The 27,415-nt window shown below is 38.1% G+C and overlaps 2 protein-coding genes across 2 annotated transcripts in view; one reads left to right on the forward strand and one right to left on the reverse strand.

Annotated features, from left to right (window-relative positions):
* Positions 1–1,884: 1,884 nt before the first annotated feature.
* PGRMC1 (progesterone receptor membrane component 1) lies at positions 1,885–12,863 on the reverse strand. Its single transcript, XM_072431496.1, has 4 exons — positions 12,724–12,863; positions 12,131–12,465; positions 5,827–5,982; positions 1,885–4,855 (listed from the first exon to the last, which is right to left on the reverse strand). Exons 2-4 carry the CDS (start codon positions 12,399–12,401, stop codon positions 4,761–4,763), a joined length of 522 nt encoding a protein of 173 aa, XP_072287597.1. The 5' UTR covers positions 12,402–12,465; positions 12,724–12,863; the 3' UTR covers positions 1,885–4,760.
* A 3,524-nt stretch (positions 12,864–16,387) lies between these two features.
* SLC25A43 (solute carrier family 25 member 43) overlaps positions 16,388–27,415 on the forward strand; it is an 18,716-nt gene continuing 7,688 nt past the window's right edge. The window contains exons 1-3 of the mRNA XM_072430663.1: positions 16,388–16,996; positions 19,674–19,915; positions 23,118–23,290. Of these exons, the coding sequence (XP_072286764.1) occupies positions 16,725–16,996; positions 19,674–19,915; positions 23,118–23,290 (687 nt within the window). The 5' untranslated portion in view covers positions 16,388–16,724. The remainder of the gene's footprint in view (positions 16,997–19,673; positions 19,916–23,117; positions 23,291–27,415) is intronic.

The following is a 27,415-nucleotide window of genomic DNA, read 5'->3' on the forward strand; positions in this document are numbered from 1 at the left end:
TTTAATAATAATAATAATAATAATAATAATATTAATAAGGGAAAATAGTTCCCATAGTTCGGGAGAACTAGGTAGAAACGATAAATGCACTTTATGTGAAAAGAAAAATAAAAGAAAAGGTTAAGTGATGTAAACATATTTTTGTCAGGAATAAAGTTTTTATATTTTGGGTTTTAGCATGTATTAAAATTTCATGTATGTTACCACTGGTAACCATCAGGTGGCGATAGTTACCTGAACGTTGATTACTACAAATCTAGTGGTAAAGTATTCAGACTATCAGTGCTAAAGGTTTCTTTCAAAAATTTAGTTGGCTGAAAACTATATTGATCCAAAATCCTCAATATGTTTTAAGTCACCAAGCCAAAACAAGTCTACAGTCCAGGACTTTTGAATTTACTATTTGTATGTTTGCAGAAGGTTAGTGACCCCCAAAGAGCACTAGGCCAGGGACAACTGTTACAACAGCTGTTACACTTTCTCTTTAAAACGTATAGATAGTGTTCTTTTTAAATATTCCATTATGATCAGGAATATATATTTTTTCTTACTCGATTTCAAGACCAGCTTCCCTTTTTTGACAAAAACCGATACAAGAAATGAGGATTTTAAGTTTATTTTAGCAATAAACTTAAATATTTGGGTAAATTACTTTACACACCATTATTGTTATCAGACTTGTTTGAATGAATGAGGTGGCTAGCTTAAGCTAAGTGCTGGCCAGTCGCCTATTAATTAGCAATTTATCAAATTATCCATGCTTTACTTAGAAAAGGAGGAGCCACACAGCAAACACTCTCCTGTTTTCAGTGTAGCTGCAGGAAGACATTTAAGACAAAAATGTATTCTCTTCTATACCATAGCTCATAACTCATTGCCACCACAGTAAACCTACTACTACTGGTAGTTGATGTGTTCTGCAACAGAATTAGCTACTACTGCCTGTCCTCCTTATTTTGATACACTATTTCATTATGTTTTCCTGCAGTTACTCTTTAAAATACATATGTCCTTTAACCTTTATATAAAAAAGAGACACATATTCTTTCTATCTCATTAGGTGTTTATGTCATAAGAGAAAATGCTGTTTCCTATGACGTTTTAAAAATACTAGTTTCAATGTTTGGAGTTGCTAACGGACAACATCCATAGAGCCATAAAAACTTTTTTGTGTTAAGGGTAGCCAAGGGTTGAACCTTTTATCAGTATATTTTGCTGCCTGTCTCACATTACAGTGATTTTTCTAGAATTTCTATCTTTAAGGCAGGACAGTGGAAGGTCTGAGCAAAGCAAAGCTATTTGTTTTCCTCCTAGATTGTAAGCTCTTCGGGGCAGGGTCCTCTCCTCCTGTGTCACTGTCTCTATTCGTCTGTCAGTTGCAACCCTCATTTAATGTACAGCGCCGGGTAATATATTGGTGCTATATAAATCCTGTTTAATAATAATAATTTTCAACACGTGGTTCTGGGAACATTGGTTTGCATTGGAAGAACTTCCCTTACCGGTTATGACCATTCTGATTTTTGGTATTTCTTTTCCCTTTCTGTCCCAGTGACAACATGCGTCAGGAAAATTATTGGTGCTAATGAAGAATTTCAAAAAGGAGCCCAGAAACATTTCAACAAGCAGCTGTGAAAGCTCGATTTAGAAGTCGCAATTTTGTAGATAAAGTTCGTACTCATACAATCTGACACAATACAAATGCATTGTTCTCTGCTTCTCTAATTGGCTGAACGCAGCCACTAAAGAACAAATTTAGCCCATGGGGAAGAGATGAAGTAAACCAAAAGTAAAGCAGATTTTTACATAGAGTACAAAGGCTGCAATCTACAGATTGACATAAGAAATAATTTAATAGTCTATAACATGAAAGAAGATGCTGCCTAAAACTAAGAAACATTTTTATTAAAACAATTGTATAGTCAGTCTTGATTTGTGCAAGTGATATATTGTGTTAATGCATATCTGTACAGAACATTGTACCAGGCAATTTATATCTATTTGACCTTGCTTTTGTGAAATAACTTGAACAGCAGATAACATGCAGAATCCTAATCCCATTAAATACAAACATTCAGATTAACAATTTTATTTAAACATTGGTCCTAAGTAAAAGCTATTTAACAGAAAAAGAGCAAAGCTTCATACATGGTAAGATTTATACTTGATAATGAACTCTTCTTACCCAATTTGTGATATACATTTGTACAGATTTAATTCGGTTCACCTCTTTTATGAATCTCTAGGTTTTACAGAATATCTTCAGACAGATGTAGCAGGCTTTGTGAACATGAGTATTTCAATGCTGTTTTTTAGATTTTAACTCACAACAGGCAGGCACATAACTCATAACAGGCAGGACAAACACACAAACAAGATTTATGTTTTTAGAATAATAAATCCTGTCTACAAACAGCTAAAATAACAATGAAAAAATGGAAACACCAAAGAGGAACATGCTACGCTCTGAGCTGTTTTGGAACCAGCATCTCCCTCTAACTAGTGGCTGCCTGCACAGATGATACATCAATAAACAGATAGCAACTGTCTTATCTATTCTCCATTCTAAAAACAGGAAGACATGGTATTGTCCATGTCTAAGAGCATATTAAAACCTTAAAGGAAATCCAAAGCTTTCTTTTAATGGAAACAAGTCAAATGGGTACACAGTTGAAAAACATATATGCAAAGGATGTGCAGCTTTAGCTAGTCTTGTATTCACAGAAGCTTTAGTGTCACCTGCCTGCTTACTAAACATAAATCACCATATCGTCCTGCTGATTTATGGTCCATTGAGAAGGAGGCTGATACAGGAACATGCTCAAGTTTTTTAACTGTTTTTTAAGCCATGTACTGGTGCCCTACTGCTGGAAACCTACATTGAAAGAAATAAGGCTTTTGCTGGCCTCTAGAATCTTGTATGGCTGTCATAGTGATACAATAGCTTAAATACTTTACGAAGGAATAATTCAGCATAAGCATGCACACCTCAAGTGTACTTACTTCATTCCAACAGCAGTTGCTACAAGCCATACAGCCTAGTGCATCAAAATGTTTAAAGTCGGGACAGTCACACAGATAGTACTTTAGGTGGAAATTGGCAATAGCCTCTCCTTTAACAAAAACATAAAAATGCTGACCACATACCAGATGAGTGAGGTCTGCAGCTCCTAGCAGCCCAGTGTAAAAGCTCTGTTAGCATCTGCTTTTACATGGCTGGCTGAGTGCAGAATTGTCCCTATGCTGGAATGTTTCATAGACTTTTATTTTACACCTATACCATAGCCAAGCATTAATGTATGTTCAGCTCATATATCTCTAGAAAAACATTCCAGCACTTATTATTTGTATTTACAATAAGTGCTATGGAGGAAAAGGGGTGGTGGAATTTACAAATTTAATATAATTGCCGTTACATTTTAGAAAACCTCCCCACATCTGACAATGATCTAACCTTGGACTGTTCTCGATCCCTGGCTTGCGAACAGAACAGAACGATAGAGTGAAACCAATGCACCACAAACTAGATGACCTTGATATATCTGGGTGAATGGACGCAGAAAATAAAACAGATTCACTGCAACAATCACTATATGTAAATGCACATTACAAAACAATGAAGCTTCCAATTAAGAAATAAGGCATTAGGGATACAAGAAAATTATTTTTGAAAATAGTGTTTTGATAAAATTCAAATAGGAAACTAACTTTAACAATAAAGTAAATCTCCATTTCTGAAAAAAATCAGGAGGAAGTCAAATTCAGAAGATAGGGATAGTTGCACAATGTAAATTATTTTAGTTCAATTATATCACAATTTTAAAGGATAAATATAAGCAACTAGTTTAGAAAAAATCTAAACACTGAGCCTGATATTGAAAATACAAGATCAGGTAACCTCACATTGTACCTACAGAATAAATGCATGTGGTCATTTTGTTTTGAAACGTGTCTTGAAAAAGCTTGCCTCAAGGGTAGAAAGTATTTAACAATTTTTTTACATTTAATAACCTACTGCTGAGTGGAGCTGAAAAAACTCCTACAGTTTCTTCAAATGCTTACAAAAGAGGAATAAATGATTGCTCAAGCCACTTCCAGCAGTTCTGTTCAGGTATGGGTGTGGCACTCCCAGGTTGAGCAAAAAGGCACTAAGAGGGCTTCTAGAAAGCAGCTCATCCCTTTGTAAATGCTTGCTGAGCCTGATTTGCAAGTTAACTGCTCATGTGTGTTTAGCCCGAGAGGCTGCTAAAATGTAATAATACAATATCTACACTAAAAAATTGATTTTTTTTTAAGCTGTTGGTTTCATAGCATTACTTGCTTTACAGTTTATATAATTATATTAATTAGTGTTTTATTATCATGCTTCTAATTGCAGAACTCTAAACCAAGTGTTTCTTATTCCTTTCTTAAAATATCACTGACAGGTCTGGTCATTGCGGATGCCTACTGGAATACAGGCAAGAAAAAATATAACAAAAACAGACCATGTACCCTGTAATGGGAACTTGATCAAAGCTTCAGTTAGTGGTATTTGAGGAAAAGTTTAGGAAACACAGCTCTATATTGTCATTTTATATCAAAGTAAGCTTTAAACACAAAGCTTCTTTATATACACTGTGTTGAGAGTTTGTGTACAAGATACAATGAAGAAGACCACAAAGGCTTCATTTCACGCAATGCTGTAGTATATACTGCAAGCTACAACAATGTAAAATCTGGAATGTAGGAGCTTATTTTAAATGTATATTTTTATCCATTTAGTTTTTCTTCTTCTGTTCAACATCCTCTTCATCTGTGTATTCTGTTGGTTCCTCTCCATCTCTCAAAAGTTTCCCCACATGGTGATACTTAACTGAAATAAAGTACATGAAAGACATAAATAGCTGAATTTGTAGAAAAAAATACAAAATGGGATTCTCTGTGTATTGTGTGTCTACCAACAAGCAATAAAGCTGAACACTAATCTGCACTTTTAACGTACCCTCAAACCTCCATTTTCTCTCCCATGTAATGTCCTTTGGTATTTTAAAATACTTGGACCCTGTACTGTGTAATCCCTCTTCTTAGCCAATGCGATTTAATTACATGGGGCTGCAAAAATCTATTCTCAGAAGCCAGAAGTATGGGTTCAACGTATCTGTCAGTCTCTGTGACCAATCAAATGCAGGGTGGACAGCGACCAATCTTTTTACTGTTCTGACCTCTCAATGCAGTGCTCATCCCTAGTCCTATACATGGTTCTCACACTGTGCAGTCATACTGTAAATTAAATTATATATGAGTAGAAATCATCCATATATTCAAATATTCATAAATCCAGTCACATGTGCATGCATGTTGTGGTTTCTGCACCCAGCTTTTATGTCCCAACAAAAGACATATGACCCAACAGCAAGAACCTGAAATTATGGGAGGGGAAAACGGGTATTCGACACACCAGATGGGTCCAAAAAGCCATTGCGCAAGGTCGGGTGATGTAGATTAGGAAAAAACTTGCCAATCTCATTGCGCATGTGGCAAAAAGTAGCAGGTTAGATAATACAGCAAAGTAGTAATTGAGAATACTCTCAGAATATGTTGTATTTTTGAGTATGTTTTACTCAATTTGAAAAGAATGGCTTTGTACAGATATCAGGCTATTGTCACTGGAAATGTTTTTCACAATTGTTTCCAGTGAAAGGAGAACAAACATCTAACACTTTAGTCACAGAGCTGTTCTATTCTATTGAGAGGGAAGACCCTGCTTTGCTCTTCTCCATATAAAAGTACAGTGGTTGGTCCCCCCGCAGTCATTCATACACTTTATGTTACAATGCAACTTACATGTAAACTGTTGTTCCCAGTCACTTAATGTTTCCCTTTGTGAAGCTGTTAAGTCAGAGAGGTCATCATATGCATCTGATAAAGCTTCTTTATCAAGGCAAAAAGTGGCCAGACCACGAGAAGCGTCACGTCCAGCAAACACACCGTAAGGTCCCTCTAGAACAGAGCATAAAGTTGGAATTAATACAACATTTCATCTGATTATTCAAGAAATGTACATCATGATAAACAAACTTGATAATCTGAAAAAAATCAAATAAAAAGTAAGCAATTATGAAAAGGGTGCTATATGAAATTCAATATATTTCACATTTTACAAATCTCAATCTTGTTTTGGAATAACTAGTGAGAAGCTATTGATTATAGGCAGTAGAGAATGTGTTCCTTGGGTCTTTAACAAGGGTAATCCTCAAAACTAGATCTAGGGACTATGTTGGAAAAAAAGAGTCAGAAATTGGTAGGAAATCCTCTAATTTCAGTCAATCAGATGTAGTATGGTATAATTAATAATGTGAATGAGCAACCATTATTTTAAAACTGTGGGTAGCCAAATAAAGAGAGAGAAAATAAAAAGCATGAAAGGAAGAAAGTAAACACAAACATTTATTAAGCCTACTAATACTACCTACAATACTGTATAATATCAAATATGGACATATTTACACCAGTCTCAATTCACAAAGTTTAACACAAGGAAAAGTCTTGCCATGGTACTGTATATTCCTATAGTTTTTCCTAATCAGCTGGAAATAACGGGTGTTTTAAACAAGTGTCTTTCTCGTGCTATGGTAACTTTGTAAATTCAGCATAATATTTAGAATGGTAATGGTATTGGATATCTGTTCTATTCTAGAAACACAATGCGCTCCTAGGTATACTGTGTATTATAGATTTAGGTCAGAAGTATGCAACTGCTTGGTACCTCAAATAGGACGATACAGTTATTTCTCTAAAGTCTTTACATTATCTTGTATGCAAGTCTGAAATTGAATTGTAGTAAAAAACATAAATATTTGGACCCAAGCATTATTTAACCTATGGCAACTAAACCAAAAATAGCTCTATGTTTAGATGATGCACTTCTTCTGCTACATACCATGCTGTACAGTGACTAATAGACAAAGACAAGTAAAAGAATATTTATGCTGAAGTATCCTCAATGCATTGGAACTTTAAAACGGGTCATTTGTATTAAAAAGATGTAGCACCATTTTGATTTTGAAAAAGTTCAGATAAAACAATCCCTAAAAAAATACAGCCCATTAAAAAAAAAAAAAAAACACACACACACATAATTTCATATTATTTGGCCCATTACCAATCTCTATATAATGCATATGGCTAATCTGACAATCTCTTATCTAACAGCAGTGGGGCAGTTTAGAAAACCTTGTCTGCTGTTTCCCCTAGATCCAGTAGTTTTTCATCTGGACTTCCTTCACTCTTTGCTACTAGTGAATATAGGTTTTGGTTTGGGAATGGTTATGGTACCTTTACTTGTACTCATATTAGTTGTGGTACAGACAGGTCACTTTACTGATGGTGCCTAATAATGATCATAGGTCGAGTGACCGTAAAACATAAAGCGAACAGTTGCTTTATGAGGATATAGGGATGAAAATTACTTCTTAACACCAGGAAAAAGTCCTGGTTTTCCTGTTTTAGGTCCAATTACATAGCCTAATGGAAGGTTTTGTGCTACTGGGTTTAATGCCACAAAAGTCTGGTCTGGCTTAGCCGGGCACATTAGCAAATTACAGTGAAACACTGAATAGTTATTAGACCCACAAATACTGCTCTTCTTTCAGACCATTTCCACTTTAAAGCTTAATATGGTTCATCAACTTTTAAAAATGAACGGCTGTATTTTTTCCTGTCCTTAGGCATTGAGAATTGTTAAGACTTGTGCATAGATTAAACTACTATTCTGTAAAAAAATAAAATGGATTTACTACATGCAAAAGACCTACTCTGTTCAGATAAGAAATATCACATAACTATCCACGAGTATATTCAGTCAAAATACAAAGTACAAAGATCTAAACTGTGCAAGTCACTAACAGTTTCGCAAATCATTTCAATGTTCAACTAAACATTGTGAAACTTCAGTTCTTATCATGGTAACTGTGCCTGTGACACACATGCTGACTTTAGATTCCTTTAGTTTATAGGTGATCAGATTGAACAAATAAATGCATGTGAAATCTGAACTATATATGTTGCAACCAAATATATAACAATGTAAAATATTTTGTAAATGTCAAGTTAATATATACATAAACTGAACCCAACCTTGATCAGGCAAATTAACTGTCAAAAAAGTATTTACAATGCATATCATTGTATATCCATGGGTAGCCTGGCTACCTCTATACAATGTTTACATGGTTCCTAGGATTTATTGAACACCTAAGACTTTAGTAACTTTCACAGGCAATCATTCCAGCTTCACAGTATCCTTGAAACCTGAAAAAATAACTACAATTAGGAAATAGGCCTAGCAACCTAGAGATAAACCTATTTTTTATATATATGGCAGAAGTAAAAATACACGATAAAGAACTGTGGTTACTTACATACATTAACATCCTATTCAGATATGGATAACAAACATGGCTTCCTGTGTAAACAATAAACTTTTTCTCATGTGATACTGAGCCAAACATCATGTTGATTCTCCAACAAAATTTAAACTAGATGAACCAGTTATACCAACAAATCTATGAAATCTGACACTAGCGTTAAGCACTTCTGAGCTAAGATTACTGATGTTAGGAAAAAGAATGTTTAAAGGTATTCTGTATGGATTAGAATCACATAACAAACACAATAAATGTGAGTGCATCAGCCATACAGGTGTACACCAAGTAAAAATACCATTTTCCACAAACTCTATGTATGCCTTTCCTGACCAGGGGTCACTGATGTCTGGATGCTCAAAATAAATTTAGCAGCATACACAGTTTTCCTACCTAATTTGTGTGCGCTGTTTTTAGGCGCATGCAGGTTTTTTATGTAGTACATTGTTCTCTGTTTCAAACATTTATAATATTTTAAGAATTTTAAGTACAGCTACTTTTAAAACAGAATATAGAACTGAAGAGCCCATTACAAAGCCAGATTTTGCTGTAATATTAGAATTGTTAGAAATGTAAGCATCAGAACTGAGGACCCAAACATATGGGAAGAATAGCAGAACGGCAAGGCCATAAGTATTTATTATGTTGGTGTCTGGAACTGGGAGAGCGAATTTTAGTATCAGGAAGATCTAGGTGAGGTACCTTTCCAATACAATATATCTAGTAAAACTAGCTCCAGTGGAAGAAGGTAAGCAGAAAAAGGTGTTTTTTTAAAAATCAGTGTACAGGTTCACTTGGAATTATAAATCGAATGATGTATTAATGATAGCAGAATTTTGTTCATTTGTGTCATTTATATCTAACTGGAATTCAGTTATAAACTAGGAATAAGGATCAGAATGTCCACCTATAAAAGCTGCAGCTGCACCACAAAGAATGGATTAGGTAAAATGACAATAACTTATGTAAATATACAATCAATGCACCTTAACGTGTAACATGGGTGCTAAATATGATTGGACTTATACATATTGGCAATTACCAGGAGTAAGAGTGTTTTACCTGGGTCTATGTGTGGAAAAGAGAAGGTAAGTAGAGCTTAGGGTTTTTTTTTACATTCTCAACCGCCCACCTCCCTTACCACCTAAATAAACTAAATTGTATACTCCCTCTTCCCTCATTCACATCCATACCAAGCTCCTATAATGGTTTCTGATTCAAGTGCTGGACTGTTACCAGCAGGATGCAGACAGTGGCAAGGCCACAGCCATTGGACCTATAGGTAATGGGGTGACTGGTGTGGGGATGGAGACCTTAGTATTTGGAGAAGTCATTTTCAACCAGTGTTCTGTGGAACCCCAGTGTTTCGTCACAGCTTTGTAGTGGTTTATTAAGCTGTGTTAATAAATTCTGGGGCTACACCACTTGTCAGAACCAGCTGAAGGACACCAGTGATCTTCTTAGTTGTCTGAATTGTTCTTGGCAATCTGATCACCACTGTTAGGCTACATACACACGTGCAATAGTTCTCGTCCCATAATCGGCTCACGGGTGATATCAGACGAGAATCTGGCGTGTGAGCAGCGCTCATCATCTAAACAACCATCCTGGCAGATCCACGGTCGATGGATGACGAGCGATCGATCGTCGGGGTGCTGCTCCGTCGTTCTCCCCTCTCCATACATTGTGCAGTCATTTGTAGTTGGAAGGTTCTTTCACAATTATTGCACGTGTGTACTTAGCCTAAGGGTGGCCCCTGGCTGCCAATGTAAAGACATTCTTCCCCCCAATAAATTTTGTTTTTAGCAGGGATCCCCCGAGACCTACAAATTGATGATAAATGTTATGATCTTAAAAATGTATTAAGCAGCAGTTAGGCCAATGTGTATAAAAGGCGATTCTTACCAATGGCCTTTGGTGCATGAATTTTAATGTATTTTATCACATAAAGATATTCAATTTGCAAAAACTGCACCCTCAATGGTATGTATCATAATGCCTTATTAACCTGTGTCTGTGGTTAACAAAAGCTAGTGCGAAGTCCCCATGTGCACATAAAATGATATGACTGCTTCCACATGTCTACCTTAACTGATTTACCAGAATATAATTTTCCTTTACTGTCACTTTACCTTTAAATGCTGGCAAGCCAAAAAGTGTAAATTTCAAGACCGATAAATTGTTAATGAAGAATACATTAACCTTTGTCCCTCCTCATGACACACATACGACTTCACAGTTTTAAATAGTTTTTACAAAAAAAAAAAAAATAAATATAATTCTGTCTCTCTATATGGTAGCATGGAAATATGACTTTTTCTTTAGCCTATTGGAAGCAATACTGTGACCTTTATCCTGCTGCTATTGACAAGTCTTGGCACACTGAACTAGCCTACAGACATCAGAGTATATTTGCCCAAGCAATACATTTACAGATGGATTGGGAAAATGTTTGTATGGTAGCTGTAGGCATGCTATGAGTGTGCCAGATATCTCTGGTTCAAATAAGTGGATTCTGGATGATTCGTATACCTTTATACTAAACAAAAAGGCTAGTGACAGGGAGCTCATGGACATACATAATCACCAAATGCCAACGAGCACATTTATAGAACTATCATTCTGTTGGATTGCATGAAGCTGAAAGCTCATCATTGGATATCTGTAGGTAGTTTTAGATCTGTCTATTCACATATAAATAAGTCTGTAGAGCATCACTATATTTATAGATGAGCCCTCTAAATCACCAGGCAGATGGCAGAGCAAGAAAATTTGCATAATGAGCTTCCATTAGAAAATACGGCTCTAGCTGATAAAGCCTTTAACGTTGAACTTCAGCATTACCTTCAATCTTGCAGAGTTGTACAGGCTCCTTTCCTGTGGTGAAATTGCTTAACCCTGATATTGCCAAGCTTCTTACAGTGCACATTAGAAGCTGCATCAAGTCCGAGAGAGCTTGCCTGGTCTAACAGACATCCAGCATCACCTTGCCTTTCCTTCCCCACCGTTAGGCTGCATAAACATGTCACATTATTGCTGCCCGAGATGAACCGCTGTGCTTGTTCATGTCTCCCAACATCGTTCATTGATCTGTCCTTGCAGATCAATGAATGACCAATTGGAAACAACCACTGTGCATTTTAATACAGGAAAGCACAGCTGGGTGCTGCTAGCTCATCCTTCCCTCTCCATAGAACAGAACAATGCTGTGTGTACAGTACTCGTTCATCCTACTGCCAATGAAAACGATCACAAAAGATTTTTCCAGAAACAGCAATCCCACATGTGAACTTAACCTTTGTCCCTGGGTAACCCTTTCATTTCTTGTATTTCAAAGCTTGTAACATGGGAGGCTCAGCATCACATGTGGACCTTACCTAGAACAACCCTTATGAGACAAGGGGTTGTGTTATTTTCAAGAAGCTATGTATAACACCTTAGCAGCCCCATCTAACAGTCATGATCTTCATACATTGTACATTGAAGCATAGTAATAAACAGAAAAAATATGACTGGGCAAAAATAGGATATGAAAAAGGGAAAAGTTGTATTTAAAAATATCATTAGCATGTTGATGGGGGGAGGAGGGTGCAAGGAAAGGTAAAATATTAGCAGATTATATTTTAGCATTAAACAAATATGCAGGTTCCAGCAAAAGAATAATTATTGTTTAAATAAATCTATTTTTTAATACAATGATATACAAAAATGAGACAAACTCTCACCTGGTCCATAAAACTTTTTTCCCCTTGTGACATCAAACACTTTGCCATTAATTGCCATCAGAATTCTGGGATTCTGTGCACCATCGAAATCTTTAAGCTGCGCCAAGGTAAAGTCCCTCTTCTTCATCTTGGGTAACTGCTCTTCTATCTCTTCTGGTTGGTTGGCTTTATCCCCCCTCAGGATTTTGTAAAGCAGATACAGACAGAGCAACAGCAGACATATATTTAAAGGAGAGGTAAAGATCTCCACCAAAATGCCCTCTTCAGCCATTTTAATTACTTGCAAGTTTTCAGAAGCAAAGCATTCAATTCCAGGGAGACTAATTCCTTCCTACCTGCAGAACAAAACCAACGTCACACTGAATAATTTATAGAAAAACAATTGTACAGTGCATTGCATGTAACCACAGCTGTCCTCAGTAAGGAATGCCATGTGAGTATAAATGCTAGCTGCACATGCAGAGGATCACTGCTACACAAAGCAATGTGCATTGTTTATAAACACAGTGAATACTAAACATATACATAAAGATTACAAATAAAACATAAGGATTTCCCCAGAAAATCAGCCATTACTCCCTTAGGCTACTTACTCTGAGCTGCCTTGTTCTGTGTCTGCACACCCTGACTGAGGCTACCTCCTCTCTGTGTCACTCCCAGCTCTACACAAGTCTTGGCTGTTCACCAACAGGATTGGCTCCTACAAGCATTTTTTTGTGTTCAGGAAGAGGAGTTTTTTTTCACTCTTTATTTGTTCCAGGTCAGATGTCATTTGACATATTAGAAATGTCTCTGCATCTTGCAATTTGAGAATATATATATATATATATATATATATATATATATATATATATATATAATTGCCTCATTTTGCTTCAGTGTTGCAGCATTTGTAGCATGAGTGCTGATTGAGTAAAGCCAGCATACAGCCAGTGCTCTGCTTCTGCCAACTTCATGTAAGGGTGAGACAAGTGATTTCACCAAAAGCAATTCTGCTGAAATTTTGCTGAATTTATTTTTTTTTTTTGTTTGGCTAAATATGTGTACTTTTTTCTTTATTTAGAGCGTTTTAGTTTGCAGTGTACTTAGGAATCTATATATATTATCACACAAGATTCATATAGCTGTCATTTAGGATTTATTCAACTAGAAAGTTTTGTTTTTAATGTATTTGATAGTTTGTGTATTATTGTTTACATTTTATTTTTTTTTTTATGTTTTTTATTTTTGTGAAAAAAGGGGTATTTGTGTTTGGCACAGCAATGGTTTAGGATACGTTTCTGCATATAGTAAATTGCACATTTTAAGCTTAAAGTGGAACTAAACTCAAAATGAAAAAAATGTGACCAGGCTGCACACCCTGGGCCTGATTTATTAAAGCTCCCCAAGGCTGGAGAGGATACACTTTTATCAGTGAAGCTGGTTAATCCAGCAAACCTGGAACTGATTTCTTCAAAGTCATTTGCTATCAAATGTTTTGAATCCTGGACCAGATCCATTCCAGGTTTTCTGGATCACCTAGCTTCACTGATGAAAGTGTATCCTCTCCAGCCTTGGGGAGTTTTATTAAATCAGACCCAATGCCTCTATTCTGTGTCAGTCTCAGCTCTGCACAAGTCTTGGCTGTTCACCAGCATTATTGACTCCAACAGCAAATCCTTTACTGCAGGAAGGACAGGCAATGTCCCTTCTGCCATAAAATACCCTTACCTGCCTACCGTAATCACAAATTTTTATTTGGAGTCACCTCTTGTTGTTCTGCTGCAGCACCTTTTTTTATTTTCCTCTTCCTGGAGTCAAGTGTTTTGCCATCTTGATTGGCTGGGCCGTTCATTCAGTCCCAGAAGCTGCAAGGGAAATCGGGATGTGTGGGGTACCCTGGCATTCTATGCTGACCTGTGCAGATCACTGTTTCATTGGCAGATGAAGACCGGATCAGGCAGCTGATTATGTTTTATTGCAAAAGGGACATCACTGGCTCCTTTCTACAATAAATACCTGCCTGATCCCTGTTTTTGTAAGGGCAACTTTATTTCCTTTTAAAAGTTTACTTTAAACACCCTAAACAATAAATGTTTTCTAAAAGCAGAATCACTTAAAAATAAAATAGTTTCAACTGCAGTTTTATTGACACAAAATTTTTTGCAAACACTGCTAAAAACCAGGCAGCATGGTGGCATATCACCATAGTAGGGACATTAGATTGTGAGCCCTTTTGAGGGACAGTTAGTGACATGACTGGACTTTGTACAGCGCTGCGTAATATGATGGCGCTATATAAATACTGTGTAATAATAATATTATTAATTAAACCTAAACATTCAGTAAAAAAACACTAGAAATGAGTCCTTTTTATCATAGATGTGCATATGAATATTATGTGAGTGGCGGGGAGGTTTAGGGCACTTCATTTTTTTTTTCTTAAATTGTATTTTAATGTCACCTTATCTCTTTATAACTATTTCATGGAGGCATTTTTGCAAAGTCAGCAATACCCAGCTCAGAATATTGTAGATTCATTATACAGTCCTATAGGGCGTTTGTGTTACTTGCCTATTTGGTATTTTTAGAGAAAAAAGGTTGACAAAAAATCCAATAGAACAAGATATAAGTGCTGTGTAAAAATAACAATTATGGAAATGTCGTTTTATACCAAGTCAGGGAAGTCACTATAGGGCAGGCTGTAGCTGCTCTGGTGGTCCCAAACCTCAGTTATGCTGTTTTGCAGGGGTGGATGGGATTGTAGAGTAGCCATGTAAGTAGTTTATCTGTATATTTTGCTTCTCTGTCAGATGTATCGCATTAAAAGGTAACCCAATTTTCTATACAGTCCCCAACAACAGCCCTGCCCTAAGCCTCAGTAAGGCTAGGTACACACATGCATTAATTGTTCTTGGAAAACAAACAACTAATGACAGATCAATGAATATTCACAATTATTTTGAACAACTTTTTACTGCAAAATTCTGTACATGCTGTAATGATACCATGGTTTAGGTATAATTCACAAATATTGTACACACACTAGATACAGTCATTTGAACAATGCAGAAAGTGACGTGTACCGCAGAACAATGCACGATCATTACACGACCGTACACACAACTGATAGCGAATGATCGTTGCCCAAATGGACCGCCGGGAAGGTCGTTCGTTTCCATCGACATTCCTTGTTTAACTGTGTCATTGGTCTGTTGTTGTTCCCTTTTTTGTTAACAAATTCTGAAGGATCGGTCATTAATTGTTCGTTACCAACAACAATTATTGCATGTGTGTACATAGCATTACCCCAAGAATGGATCCTTCTCGTTATGATGAGTTTTCAGCTGCCATTCCATCTGATAGACCCTGAAGTATCCAAAGCCAAGAGCTCTATTCATTCAAGGGATGAGGATGACACCTGGAAAACAGAGAGCAGATTATCATTATAATCCATGGAAGGTCCCAACCTCATCCTATGCAGTCATGCTGAGACCCCATCATTGGGGAATGGGTGCATTTAGGGTGTTACTAGCCCCCCCAGGTAAATACATGCAGACCCCTGGCTCTCCCGTGGATGGCTCTGTACTCCATGTGAGGTATAGACCCATCCATAAGTAGAAAATAGATGAAGAATCCGGGGGCTCTGAATGAGAGCAAACATTGGAGTCACATGACTTATTATTATACTTTTACAAGTTAGTTTAACATTTTAGTGGCAGATTTGTTTTAAAGTATCAGCAGTATTTGTTTCTAAATTAAGCAATAAATTGGATTATGTTGTGCCCTGTAAGGCAGATTTCCCTTTACTTCCTGTTCTGGAGAAGAAACAGGAAATAGAAGGAATTTTCTCCGAATCAAATGACTGTCCTCTAAAATAAATGGAATAACGTAAAATAAATGGAAGACGTGTGTCCGCCCCTTCTTGCACCAATGACAACTTTAATATGTTAGATTTCTTCTTTTACACCAGGGACAATGATTAGGGGTAATAAAATGTTGAATCTACCCAGAGGGGTGACAGACAGCAATAAAACATATTACAGTTTAATTAAACATTGTATAATGGTAAAGCCTTCCTATTAGGAAGGCTTTACCATTATACATCTATGCGTTGTATAGCTGTCCCGGCAAAGCAGAGCACTCCATACATATCGGTAACTATCGTGACACAAGTCTATACGCTAAGTGTAACCCGGGTAGCACGTACTCCCTGCCCCGCCCTCGTCTGATCATATGACCATACGTCACTCCTTCCCCTTCTAGCCTCTTCTATTACGAAACCTGCTGACAACCAATAACTGGCAACGTTTACAGCTCCGATTTAAAATAACCGGGCGAAGAACCAATTATTTTATCGAAACACAGATTGCAGCCGTTCCGCCATTTGTCCAGTTATGCAATCTGGTGGGCGGGGTCTTCCAGCGTGATATCCAATCATGTGTAAGAAAACAGTGGAGCTTCTAATTACCAATCAGAATGTGGCATTAGACCTGAGCTGATGAAGGATGTCCCAGTAGAGGGTTAGTGTGGTGCTGGGGGTGAGGTGCAGAGCAGAGTTATACAGGAGGATCTATGTGACGTCATCATACACCCAGCACCCAGTGCACTACACATGGCCAGTCTAAAGAGGGACTCCAGGCTCACCTCCTGGCAGAGCACCCTGTGTGGAGGTGTATCTGGGGTGCTGAGCCGCACTGCCACTGCTCCCCTCGATGTGGTGAAGATACTTACACAAGTGGGCACCTTCCACTCCAAGCAGGGCTTCCTCCAAACCTTCCCACTATTATACAAGTCAGAAGGACTCCGGGCGTTTTGGAAGGGTAACCTGACCGCATGTGTGCGCCTGTTCCCCTACAGTGCGGTGCAGCTGTCAGCCTATCACAAGTAAGTGTTAAGCTCCTCTGGGGTGGGCTTTCCTGGGGGGGGGGGGCTCTGCAGGGGCGGGGCTGTCTCCTCTTCCATGTATTCTAAAACATGCCTGGAGGGTGACCGCATACAAAGTTGCTGCACCTACTCTGGACAACAATAGTTCTGGACACACAACCCATAACATAACGCCAAGCACTATTTGCTTTTTTGTTTTTTTTATAAATCATAAATTTGTGTTGGTAACTCGGTTCAGTCATATTTAACTTTCTAGTGACAGATGGGTGAATGAGCTCTGTACACACAGCACCATGCTGTTCTATGGGGAGGGGGAGGACAGGCAAGTGGCACCCTGATGTGCAGTCCTCCACAGGAGTGCACAGTAGTCACTCCTGATTGGTCATTCATCAATCTGCTTGATTGATGTACACATCATATTATCAGCCCAACATGATCACAAGCATTCATCTTTGGCGAGAACCATCTGATGTGTGTACAAATCAGTTTGATTGTATAATCCGTCTTAGAATTAATGACCACTGCCAAGTCCAGGGTGCCCAGTTTAAAGTGATTGGATTGTCCCCAGTATTGTGGCATTGTGTTACACATCCAATGCTGTGTTGGTCAACTTTGCTTTCAAACATTGGCAATATATATTATTTATTGGCTATAAAAAATATAAATAAAAGGCGTCATTTTACTAAGTGTTATCATACATTTATAGAAGGAGGGCAGGTCATGTGACTGGGACATGTCACCTGGCTGCACCGTCATTGTTATAGCGGAAGATGGACCCTGAGTTATATTGTTCAGCGATAGGTATTGTGTGAGCATGCAGAAAATATCTATTAGAGATCAGTGTTGATTAATCCTAACAAAGGTTTGCACACATTGTGTAGGTTCTGTTTATATCCCCCATGGTATTAGGTTACTGGAGGTTAGATGCTTATTCTGACAAGGGAGGGTTCAGAGCTCACAACACCTCCTCGCCTGCCAATGAAGATGTGAGCTGGGTCATATGAGGAAGAGTCACACAACATGAAATTGGGAACTGAGCATGCCATGAATCTGCCCCCTGTCATGCTGCTGGATCTGCTGTCCTTGTTATAATAGTCAGATCAGTCAGCTCTGGTAAGTCATGCTTACCACTCATCACATTATGGCAGTAGTTCAGAATTCTTCTATATTAACCAACTTTTCATTTAGAAAGTTTGAAGTGTCAAAACATTTTTAAAATTAATAAAGTATGTGTTCATTGCAAACTGTTTTTTGGACCTAAATGAGCCTGCTTTAATAAAGCTGTCCAATACTGGAGAAGATGGACTATCTGGGTGATCCAGCAAACCTGGAATGGATTTGTTTGCTTTTAGTTGGCAAATGTTTTCAATACTGGACCAGATCCATTGAAGGTTTGCTGGATCACTCAGGTTCACCTGTGATAGTCTTATCTTCTCCTGTCCTGGAGAACTTTATGAAATCAGGCTGATTGATGTCATTCTTAGTTCTTCTTCATGCAGTGGTATGGCTGATGGAAGGGGCTGGAAAGGTTCTGTACATAGGATCCTGAAAACTGGAAAACGGTCATTCTAAGCTGTGGTGCTAAACCTTCATAATGAAAAGAACTAAAATTTAAATGATTATGGATGCCAGCCAGGAAATGAAACAAGGTCTATGGCTTGACTTTGACTTCTAATGCACAGTGTGAGAAGCTGTGTCAATGACGTTTACATTGCAATAAAAAAGATTTTTCTGCACATATGTGGAGAAATAATTTAACTGGCCCCAGCCACTGCTCCTTGTAGGCAGATATTTACAACAGTAGTGGGGTCAGATCTAGCATTGCTTACCTATGTTCAATCAGCCTATCTTGTCTTGGTTGTTGTCTAAATAAACTCATTTACATTAAATACATAATTGAAAATTGCATTGAAAAATGTTTAAAGAAAAATTTACCTTTAATAAACTATAAAAGTCACAAGCAAGTAGTTATGTTTTGCTTGTCATTTGACCATGTTACATCACATGCCATAGCATTATTTCTTCAATGTGACATGTGATCATTGGCGACTTTTCAGAATCTCTCAAAATTCAAACATGCATTAAAAAAAGCACATCATTGTATGCTAAATACAACCCATCTGGTATGAAAGCAGCTGTATAACCTCATTAAACTCCAGCTTTTGCAAGGCTGGGTCCCAGGTTCAAATCTTGGCCAGGACACTATCTGCATGGAGTTTGTAGGTTCTCCTTGTGTTTGTGTGGGTTTCCTCCAGGTACTCCGGTTTCCTCCCACATTCCAAAAACATGCAGTTAGGTTAATTGGTTACCCTCCCAAAATTGCCCCTAGACTATGTTAAAGTAGAGTAGGGTAGGGACATTAGATTGCGAAGGACAGTTAGTAACATGACTATGGACTTTGTACAGCGCTGCGTAATATGATGGTGCTATACAAATACTGTGTAACAATAATAAAAATTAAACCATTGATTTTAGTTCAGCATTAAAAATACTCCCTGGTCTGCTAGTCATATGATATTTCCATATGTCCTTCTAGAAAGAAATAACTTATTGCCGTGTTTGGTATTCTGGAGAGTTTCTGTCACCTGTAAGACCAAAATTCCTATTTGAATAAACTATTTTGAAAAACAGCAGCAAATGTTACATTTCACATTTTGATTTATTTTTTTTGTAATAGGTTATCAGTGCTGCTTATGGATGATTTAGGACAGATCTCACCAAGTAAAGCCATTCTAGCTGGAAGTGTGGCAGGAATGTTGGCAGCTATATTCATCTACCCTACCGATGTTGTCAAGACTCGACTTATTGTGCAGAACAGTATGGAACCCACATACAGAGGGATCATACATGCTCTTTGCAGTGTGTACTATCAGGAAGGATTCCGATCTATATATCGAGGGGTTTCACTTTCAATTCTTGGTAAGTACTTCTGTGATTATTGCACACACACAAGACTGCATAAGATTTTAGCTTAAAACATTATCTCATACAGTCACAAGAAAAACAAAAACTACAGCCTCTTTTAATTCTAAGGTTTTACATATCATTGCATAAAGCCCCTGTTTGGTCACAATTTTTTTTTATGGCTCTATTTATAAATTAATGCCCATTCAATTCACTCATAAAATTAAAGTGCTGTGCACTTTTGACAATTTTCCACTAGGTGGCAGAACGAGACATTGTTTTATTAGAAGACCAGCATAATTATTATTAATTAATGGTATTTATATAGCACAAACATCTTACGCTGTACATTATATAGGGATTGCAAATGACAGACGAATACAGACAGTGACACAGGAGGAGGAGAGGACCCTGCCCCGAAGAGCTTACAATCTAGTAGGTGGGGGAAGTAACACACAATAGGAGGGGAGATATGTAGTGGTTGGAAGTAGTGATGGTTTCAAAAGACAGAAGATGGGTAGGCAAGTTTGAAAAAATTGGCTTTGAGTGCTCTCTTAAATAAACAAAGTAGGAGCAAGCCAAATAGAATAAGGAAGACCATTCGAGAGAGTTGGGGCAGCTTTAGAAAAGTCTTGTATCTGTGCGTGTGATGAGGTTATGAGTGAGGAAGTCATTAGCAGGTCATTGGAGGAGCGAAGAGAGGGGCAGGGGGAGTATTTTTCTATCAGGTCAGAGAGGTAAGTGGGACAAAAACTGTGGAAAGATTTGAAGGTAAAGCAGAGGAGCTTGAATTTGATTCTAAGGTGAAATGGAAGCCAATGAAGAGAACTACAAAGAGATGCAGAGTGATGGGGAGGATGGATGAGTCTGGCTGCAGCGTTCATAATAGATTGTAGAGGGGAGAGTCGGGTTATTGGAATACCAGAGAGGAGGAGGTTACAGTAATCCAGACGAGAGATGATAAGAGTGTGTACAAGGAGTTTGGTGGTCTCTGGGGACAGGTAGGGGCAGATTTTGGAGATGTTGTGTAGGTGAAATTACAGTACCATGAAGTCAGCGCTCAGGCCAGATTTTCTCCACTTGCGCTCAGCTGCATGAACTGTCTTTTGTAGCTGTTTGGTGTGAATATTGTGCCAGGGTTGGGGGTTAGAGGGACAGGGGTAGCGGAAGGTGGCAGGGGCAACTTTATCCAGAGCCAGAGAAAGAGTGTGGTTGAACCGAGTGGCCGCTTTATCCGGAGATGTGATTTTAGAGATAGTTGGGATTAGGGACGTAAGGCAGTTTGGGAATAGGTTGTGGTCAAGGGTACGGATATCTCTCTGCCATTGACCAGGTCTGGGATGTGGCAAAGGGTGGTGGGAGTTCAATAGGTTGAAAGTGATAAGGTTGTGATCAGAAAGGGGAAATGGTGAGTTGTCAAGGAAGGTAAGATTGCAGAGTTTGGAAAATACCTGGTCTAAAGTGTGTCCAGCGACATGTGGCACTTGGCACTGTACATTACGGCCAAACATCTCCACTTTGGTTTCATATTTCCAAATGATATTGTTCCACAAGTCTTGTGATGTGTTCCTTAGCCATGTTTGCAAAGTTATTAAAAACACAAATGTGGTACAATTGTATTTATAGTTATTCAAATGTTAAATAAATATTATAATCACTTGCACGGTAGAATGATGGACTTTGTTTGGAATTTGCCTTTTAACCCTTTCCAGATTGGTGGGCAGCAACAAATGCTTTTCTAAGCAATTCTCAATGTTGATGTCTTCCTTTTTTGGCATTTTGTTAACACACACCTGAATGCTTCAGACCAGCAAACTGCAAAAACTTCTGCTTTTGTAGAAGTGGTCACACTTACTGATGATCAAGTAACTAATTGCATGTGATTAGCAGCATATGGGTGACACTTTTCTTCATCTTTCATGATCAAGTAGTAAGCATGTATTTTTTTTATTTCTTACACATTGCTTGAGTTGTTCTTTGTTAAATAAATAAATAATGACATTGGGGTGCAGGTATAAAACATTCCTCAGTTTGGCTGTATTTGTGGTCATAGCCATGCTAATCCATATACATTGCCCATTTCAATGGTTTTTAGACTTACTCTGCCACCTAGTGACCAATAATCAAAAGAGCACATCAGTCACAATAGTAAATGTTATATCTCCTAATGCAGGGGTCCCCAACCCCCGCTCCATGGCCCACCCATCTGACAGGTGGGCCTCAGCTCTGGCTGGTGCACCCACCAGCGGGTTGAGGAGAAGGACCCTGCTTGGGGGGTGCACCGGCCAGAGCCACGGACCATGTCTCCCAGAGACATTGCAGGCTCAGGGTGATGGGTGGGTTGTGTCTCTGGACTGGGTCTGAGCCTGCGATGGGAGAGTGGGCGGGTTCTGGTATCATGGTGTCACTCTGGGGGACGTTTCTTCCCCTTTGAGTGATACACGGCTCCCCAGTGTGTGGTGTGGAGTCTGTGCATTTAGTGGTCTGCGAGCCTCAAAAGTTTGGGAACCACTGTTCTAAGGAATGTAGACAAATTGTCAGGGAACTATTTTATAAATACGCCTCATGGTGTAATATAACATTTTTCTTATGCCCTGATATGCAAAACCTTAAAACTAAAAAGGATGTACTTTCTTTTTCTCAAGACTATAAAAAGGGGAGGTAGATTGGAAGCAGACAAATCTGAAAATTTGCAGTTTTAGTTTATTTCTTTAAATAAACTAAAACTGAAAATCTTCAGATTTCCAGACTATCCTGAAATCTTGTCCAGAAAGCAGCACATAATAAAAGTGAAACAGGCTTGGGGATTTTATAGGAGGTAAGAGATATTAAAGGTATATGTTGCTAGAGATCGGAAGACCTGAAAGTCAAGGAGCTGTTACCATGAGATATCTGGTGTGTTCCTTCCTCCTACATTTTATGCAGTTGATATGATCATGTAAAGGTCATATCATGTGTGATCAGCTTTATTCCAGGTTTGCCAGGTCATCCTGCTAATAATAATTTTTCAGCTTTAATAATTCTTTTGCAAAATTATTATCCTTATAAATTATTTTTTTTCCTTTGTCAGCACAGGCTACACAATTGCCAGACAGAGAGATTTTTCTAATTGGTATTCTACAATCTTATAAGCCTGTTTGATTTGTGGTTATAATATTTTTATTGTCGATATGTGAATTGATCATCTAACTATAAATTATCTACAATTTGTTTCCAGGAGCTGTTCCATTTTCTGCAGGCCTGTTCTTTATGGATATGAGTCTGGACAGAATCTGGCAGGAGTCCGGGGCCCGCTCAACACCTCTACAGAACTTCTTAAATGGCTGCTTGGCTGCTGCAGTAGCCCAGACATTGTCTTTCCCCTTTGAAACAGTTAAGAAGAAAATGCAGGTACAATGTTTAACCTTTCCTGTGTTTTACAGTTGTCTTTCTGAGTTGTTATATGGTTTATATAAATACTTGGTGTTCATGGTCATAGCATGGAGCCCTTCAACCCACAGATATCCATCTTATCACCAAAGTATGCATATCAGATATATATGGACTATATAGGTTTAAATTAGGGAAGTTCTGTCCAACTTCAGACAGGAAAAGCTGAAAGCCTATCTCCAGCTATTTTTAGTTTTTTATGCTGAATTGGAAAAAGTCTTATTTAGCTTTTCTGTAACTTTCATGTCCTTAATTTATCTTAGAAGGGCAGGTTGTGAGGACGTACCTCCGAAATGGGGCCACAGAAAGACAAAAAAAAAAAAGAATAAAAAATTCAATTTCTTCTATATGTAAACAAAGAGAATGCTGGAAGCTGGATACTATAAAGAAATAGTGACCAAGCTCCATCAAGCAACGGCGATAGCTGAAAACATTGCTTACAAGCCCTTTAGTGCGGCCTACAGCCCCTGGAGATTGAAATACAGATGCATGGCATTGTCAGTGCTGTTTTAGGCCCACATATGTAGCCAGCTTTATAGTACCTACACTTCAAACATTCCTGTATAAATGGGGCTTATAATGAGAGAAACAAAAGAGCCATCACTGACTGTAAAGTTGCCTGGCTGTCATTCTGACCCTCTGGTTTCCTTGTCACTGACTAGGAATAAAATATGCCATTAGGGAAATCTAAATTGTCTGGTCTGCATGCTTCAGTGGGTAAGTGTAACAGCCAGACAACCTGCAAAAGCAGGTCAGCAATGTCAATGTTCTTTCTCCCAGATTCTCAATAGCAACATCATTTCACAACTCATAACTGATTCGCATGATATCAATATTATGTTTACAGTAACACTAAAGGTTTGTACTAGAAAAAATAAAGTGATATTTATAAGGATTGTACACACCAGCAGAAGATCGCCCTGTATAGATGTTGAAGCAGTGACAGTAATGTTAGAGCAGGTTGACAAGTAATTCATTTTAGGTACTGAACACCAGATGTTGCTGTGCTGAAAATGAAAGTCCTTGGCCTATAGTAATTAGATTATAATCTTCATATTTCTCAGGTGATTTGAGGATTTATCCCATTAGATGACCACTAGGCGGCGCTTTAGGGAAAGAAAGTTGTATGTTTTTTCAATGTCCTTCACAGCTGCTAAGGCCACCTTATACTAAGTGCATTGTTCCCATATAACCTCATGACCTTTTTATTTGCATTTCTGTTTTTAAGGTGTTATGTTGTGTATACAGCCATTACCTAACCAGGATTATTATTATGTATTTATAATAAAAAAGTAGATCATCTGTTCTTTTACCGCCTTGCAACTGGGATAAGGCAGGAAATTTCTGTCCCATAGGAAGGAAGGCCTAAAGGTCACACATTTTGGATTACTAATACTATTCAGAATCTGCAATACACCATCTGCCTGAGCTTTAAAACCTGTTCAGCATTCAGCATTTCAAGCAAATCATTTTTAAGCTTTACTTTGAATTGATCTAAGGGTGCGGATCTACACCCTAATTTCAGCACATTATTACATGAAAACTTTTTTCCATTTTAAAGGGGTTTAAAACTCACATATTGCTATACACAAGCAGCATATAGACTATAGATTTTCATTGTTAGAAATGATCTTTCATGGGATGTGCACAATGGCTCATCTCGGATTTTCTGATGTGTGTTATTGAATATATATATATATATATATATATATATATATATATATATATATATACTGGTATACATAGCTATTGACTAAAGTATGCACAGGGTCATGCTATAGCAGAACTGAAGACTATGTTTGCTTTTTCCAATGAAACAAAACAGTGACTAGAACAAAACTAAAGCTACGTACACACTTCCAATTTTTATCGTTGGTAAACGAACGACGAACGATCCTGCACAATATCTGCGAACGATCGTATGGCACCGATCCTGTACCTACAGATAACGACACGATCGTTCAAAGATATTGTACACACGATAGATGGTCAACGATCGTCGTCCAATCCGATCCGCCGGTCCGGTCGTTCATTTCCAACGACTATCCTCGTTCGTCGGCGTCGTTGGTTACTTTTTTTACGAATGATTTTTGGCCAATCGGTCGTTCGTTGTTTGTTCGTCGTTCATTTCCAACGATAAAAATTGGAAGTGTGTACGCAGCTTAACAAACTAACTTAAATAAAAAATGAAACTGCTGTAAAATGAAACTGCTGCTTATCTTGCAGCATCAGTGCTTTTCAGCCCACCTAAGACCCCTGCTGTTTTTTCAGTTCTTCTTACTAGAGATAAAATACACCCTCCATTAATATCCAACAATGCAATACCCAGTGTCACAGTGATAATGCAGTAAACTTAGATATTCTTATGTGGGTGTTGGGGGTCATGTCTGTTCTTGGGCTATGTACACACGTGCAATAATTGTTGTTGGAAAGGATCTTGGGAATGAGAACCCTTACAGAAATATGTACAGTATTTCAGGAGGCTGCAGACTGTGTTGGACTGATTTTGTTGTTCCCCATCAGTCCTGTACGATGACGGGCAACTGCAGTACATATCACAGATTTTCACCTGAGACAAGAATGACCAATCATATCAGGCTAGAATCCTCTAAAGTGTGTACATATCCCAGCCTAGGAGTGTCTGCTCCTGCTGCTTCAGTCCTTTGTATAGAACAAATACAAACCAATATCAGCAGTATTGTGGTCAACCACAAATGTCCAGTTGGATAGCCAGTTTGTCCACATACAACATACATCTGTGAAGGAGGGTTGAGATTTCACAAGTTTGCTGGGAATGTTAATCATTTTGGACTTTGGCCAGGGATGATGGCAGTTTTCCCATGTTGGCAGTCTGTATAGACTACTATAAAGGTCATTTCATGTGTTATTCTACAACCTGCACCACCTTCATGGCTGTCCATTGCGATGTTGATCCCATTCATTTAACTAAACGGGGCACCGCACAAAATGAACAGAAATACATGCAGCAGCACATTAACACACCGCAGAACAACATGTGGAAACATCAGATATTGATTTTTTATGTGATGCCCGGCATCCTTGCATATCACACATAATGTTAAGCATCCTGCACTGCACATAGTTGGGATGAGGCCTTAAAAAGGCCCCCACTGTCACACATTGAATCCAGTTATGTGGCATCAACAATCTTAACCTTCTGAAGAAAAGGGTGTTTACTGCAGACTTACTACAAACTTTACTGCATTGCAGAGTGATGTGAATGTAAGAATTGAAATTCTCTGATTGAAGCAATAATCGCCGAGACAAACTAATCCATACCCATTTAAACCTTCGCAAAAAAAGTATCAGGACTTGAGGCCAGAGTGTCTGGATTAGGGGTGATGCACATTTCAGCAGTGTATTTAGCTGTGTGATTACACTGTATTGAAAAATCCCCCCTCATTCCTTTTTTTCCAGTTTTGTGCAGGAACCTTAAAATTGGAAAGAAGCAGTGAATAGTCAGACATGCTTTTAGGTGCAATTTAAAGTGACCCTGTCATTAGTAAATTATAGGAGCTTCCATTACAGATTCTCTTCTAAAAATGCTAGTCCCTTTTTGGTTTTGTATGTCTTTATTACTCACAGACCCATGCGAGGTGTACTGTAAATATGTGTGAAAAAGGTGTTAGAATTTCTTATCTCTATACTTGAAGATATACTGAGAAACACTGAATCAAAAGTAATAGGACAGCCAAACCGAATTATATTCTCAATGGAGAGGTCATTAGTATTAGGCCCCTTATATAACACACTAAAAAAGCCTGGTTACCTCCCTGCACCCAGACTATGAATGGACAGAGAAAAGCAGCAGCTGGTCTGACTTCAGCAAAATGGACCCGGATTCCTATAAGTCACTAACTTTATACTTGTTTACCCCCTGCACATTTATGGAATGAGGAGAATAGTGTGTGTTCCTAATAAATTGTTTCCCTCTAACGTTTTTAGTGCCTGCTTATCCATTTGTCAGATTATTGTCCTTTACCACAACAGTGTTAAGCTACGTACACACGTCAGATTTTTATCGCCCGATAATCGGCATCGGCCAATTATCGGGCGAAAATCTGG

Source organism: Pyxicephalus adspersus, chromosome Z (assembly GCF_032062135.1).
Source record: "Pyxicephalus adspersus chromosome Z, UCB_Pads_2.0, whole genome shotgun sequence".
NCBI classification, from domain to species: domain Eukaryota; kingdom Metazoa; phylum Chordata; class Amphibia; order Anura; family Pyxicephalidae; genus Pyxicephalus; species Pyxicephalus adspersus.

Coding starts and splice junctions, on each gene's coding strand:
- PGRMC1 (XM_072431496.1), bottom strand. CDS start 12,401: ATGGCTGAAGAGGGCATTTTGGTGGAGATCTTTACCTCTCCTTTAAAT. Junction 5,983..12,130: donor AAAAAAGTTTTATGGACCAG/GTGAGAGTTTGT, acceptor GCTCTGTTCTAG/AGGGACCTTACGGTGTGTTT. Junction 4,856..5,826: donor CTGGGAACAACAGTTTACAT/GTAAGTTGCATT, acceptor ACTTTATTTCAG/TTAAGTATCACCATGTGGGG.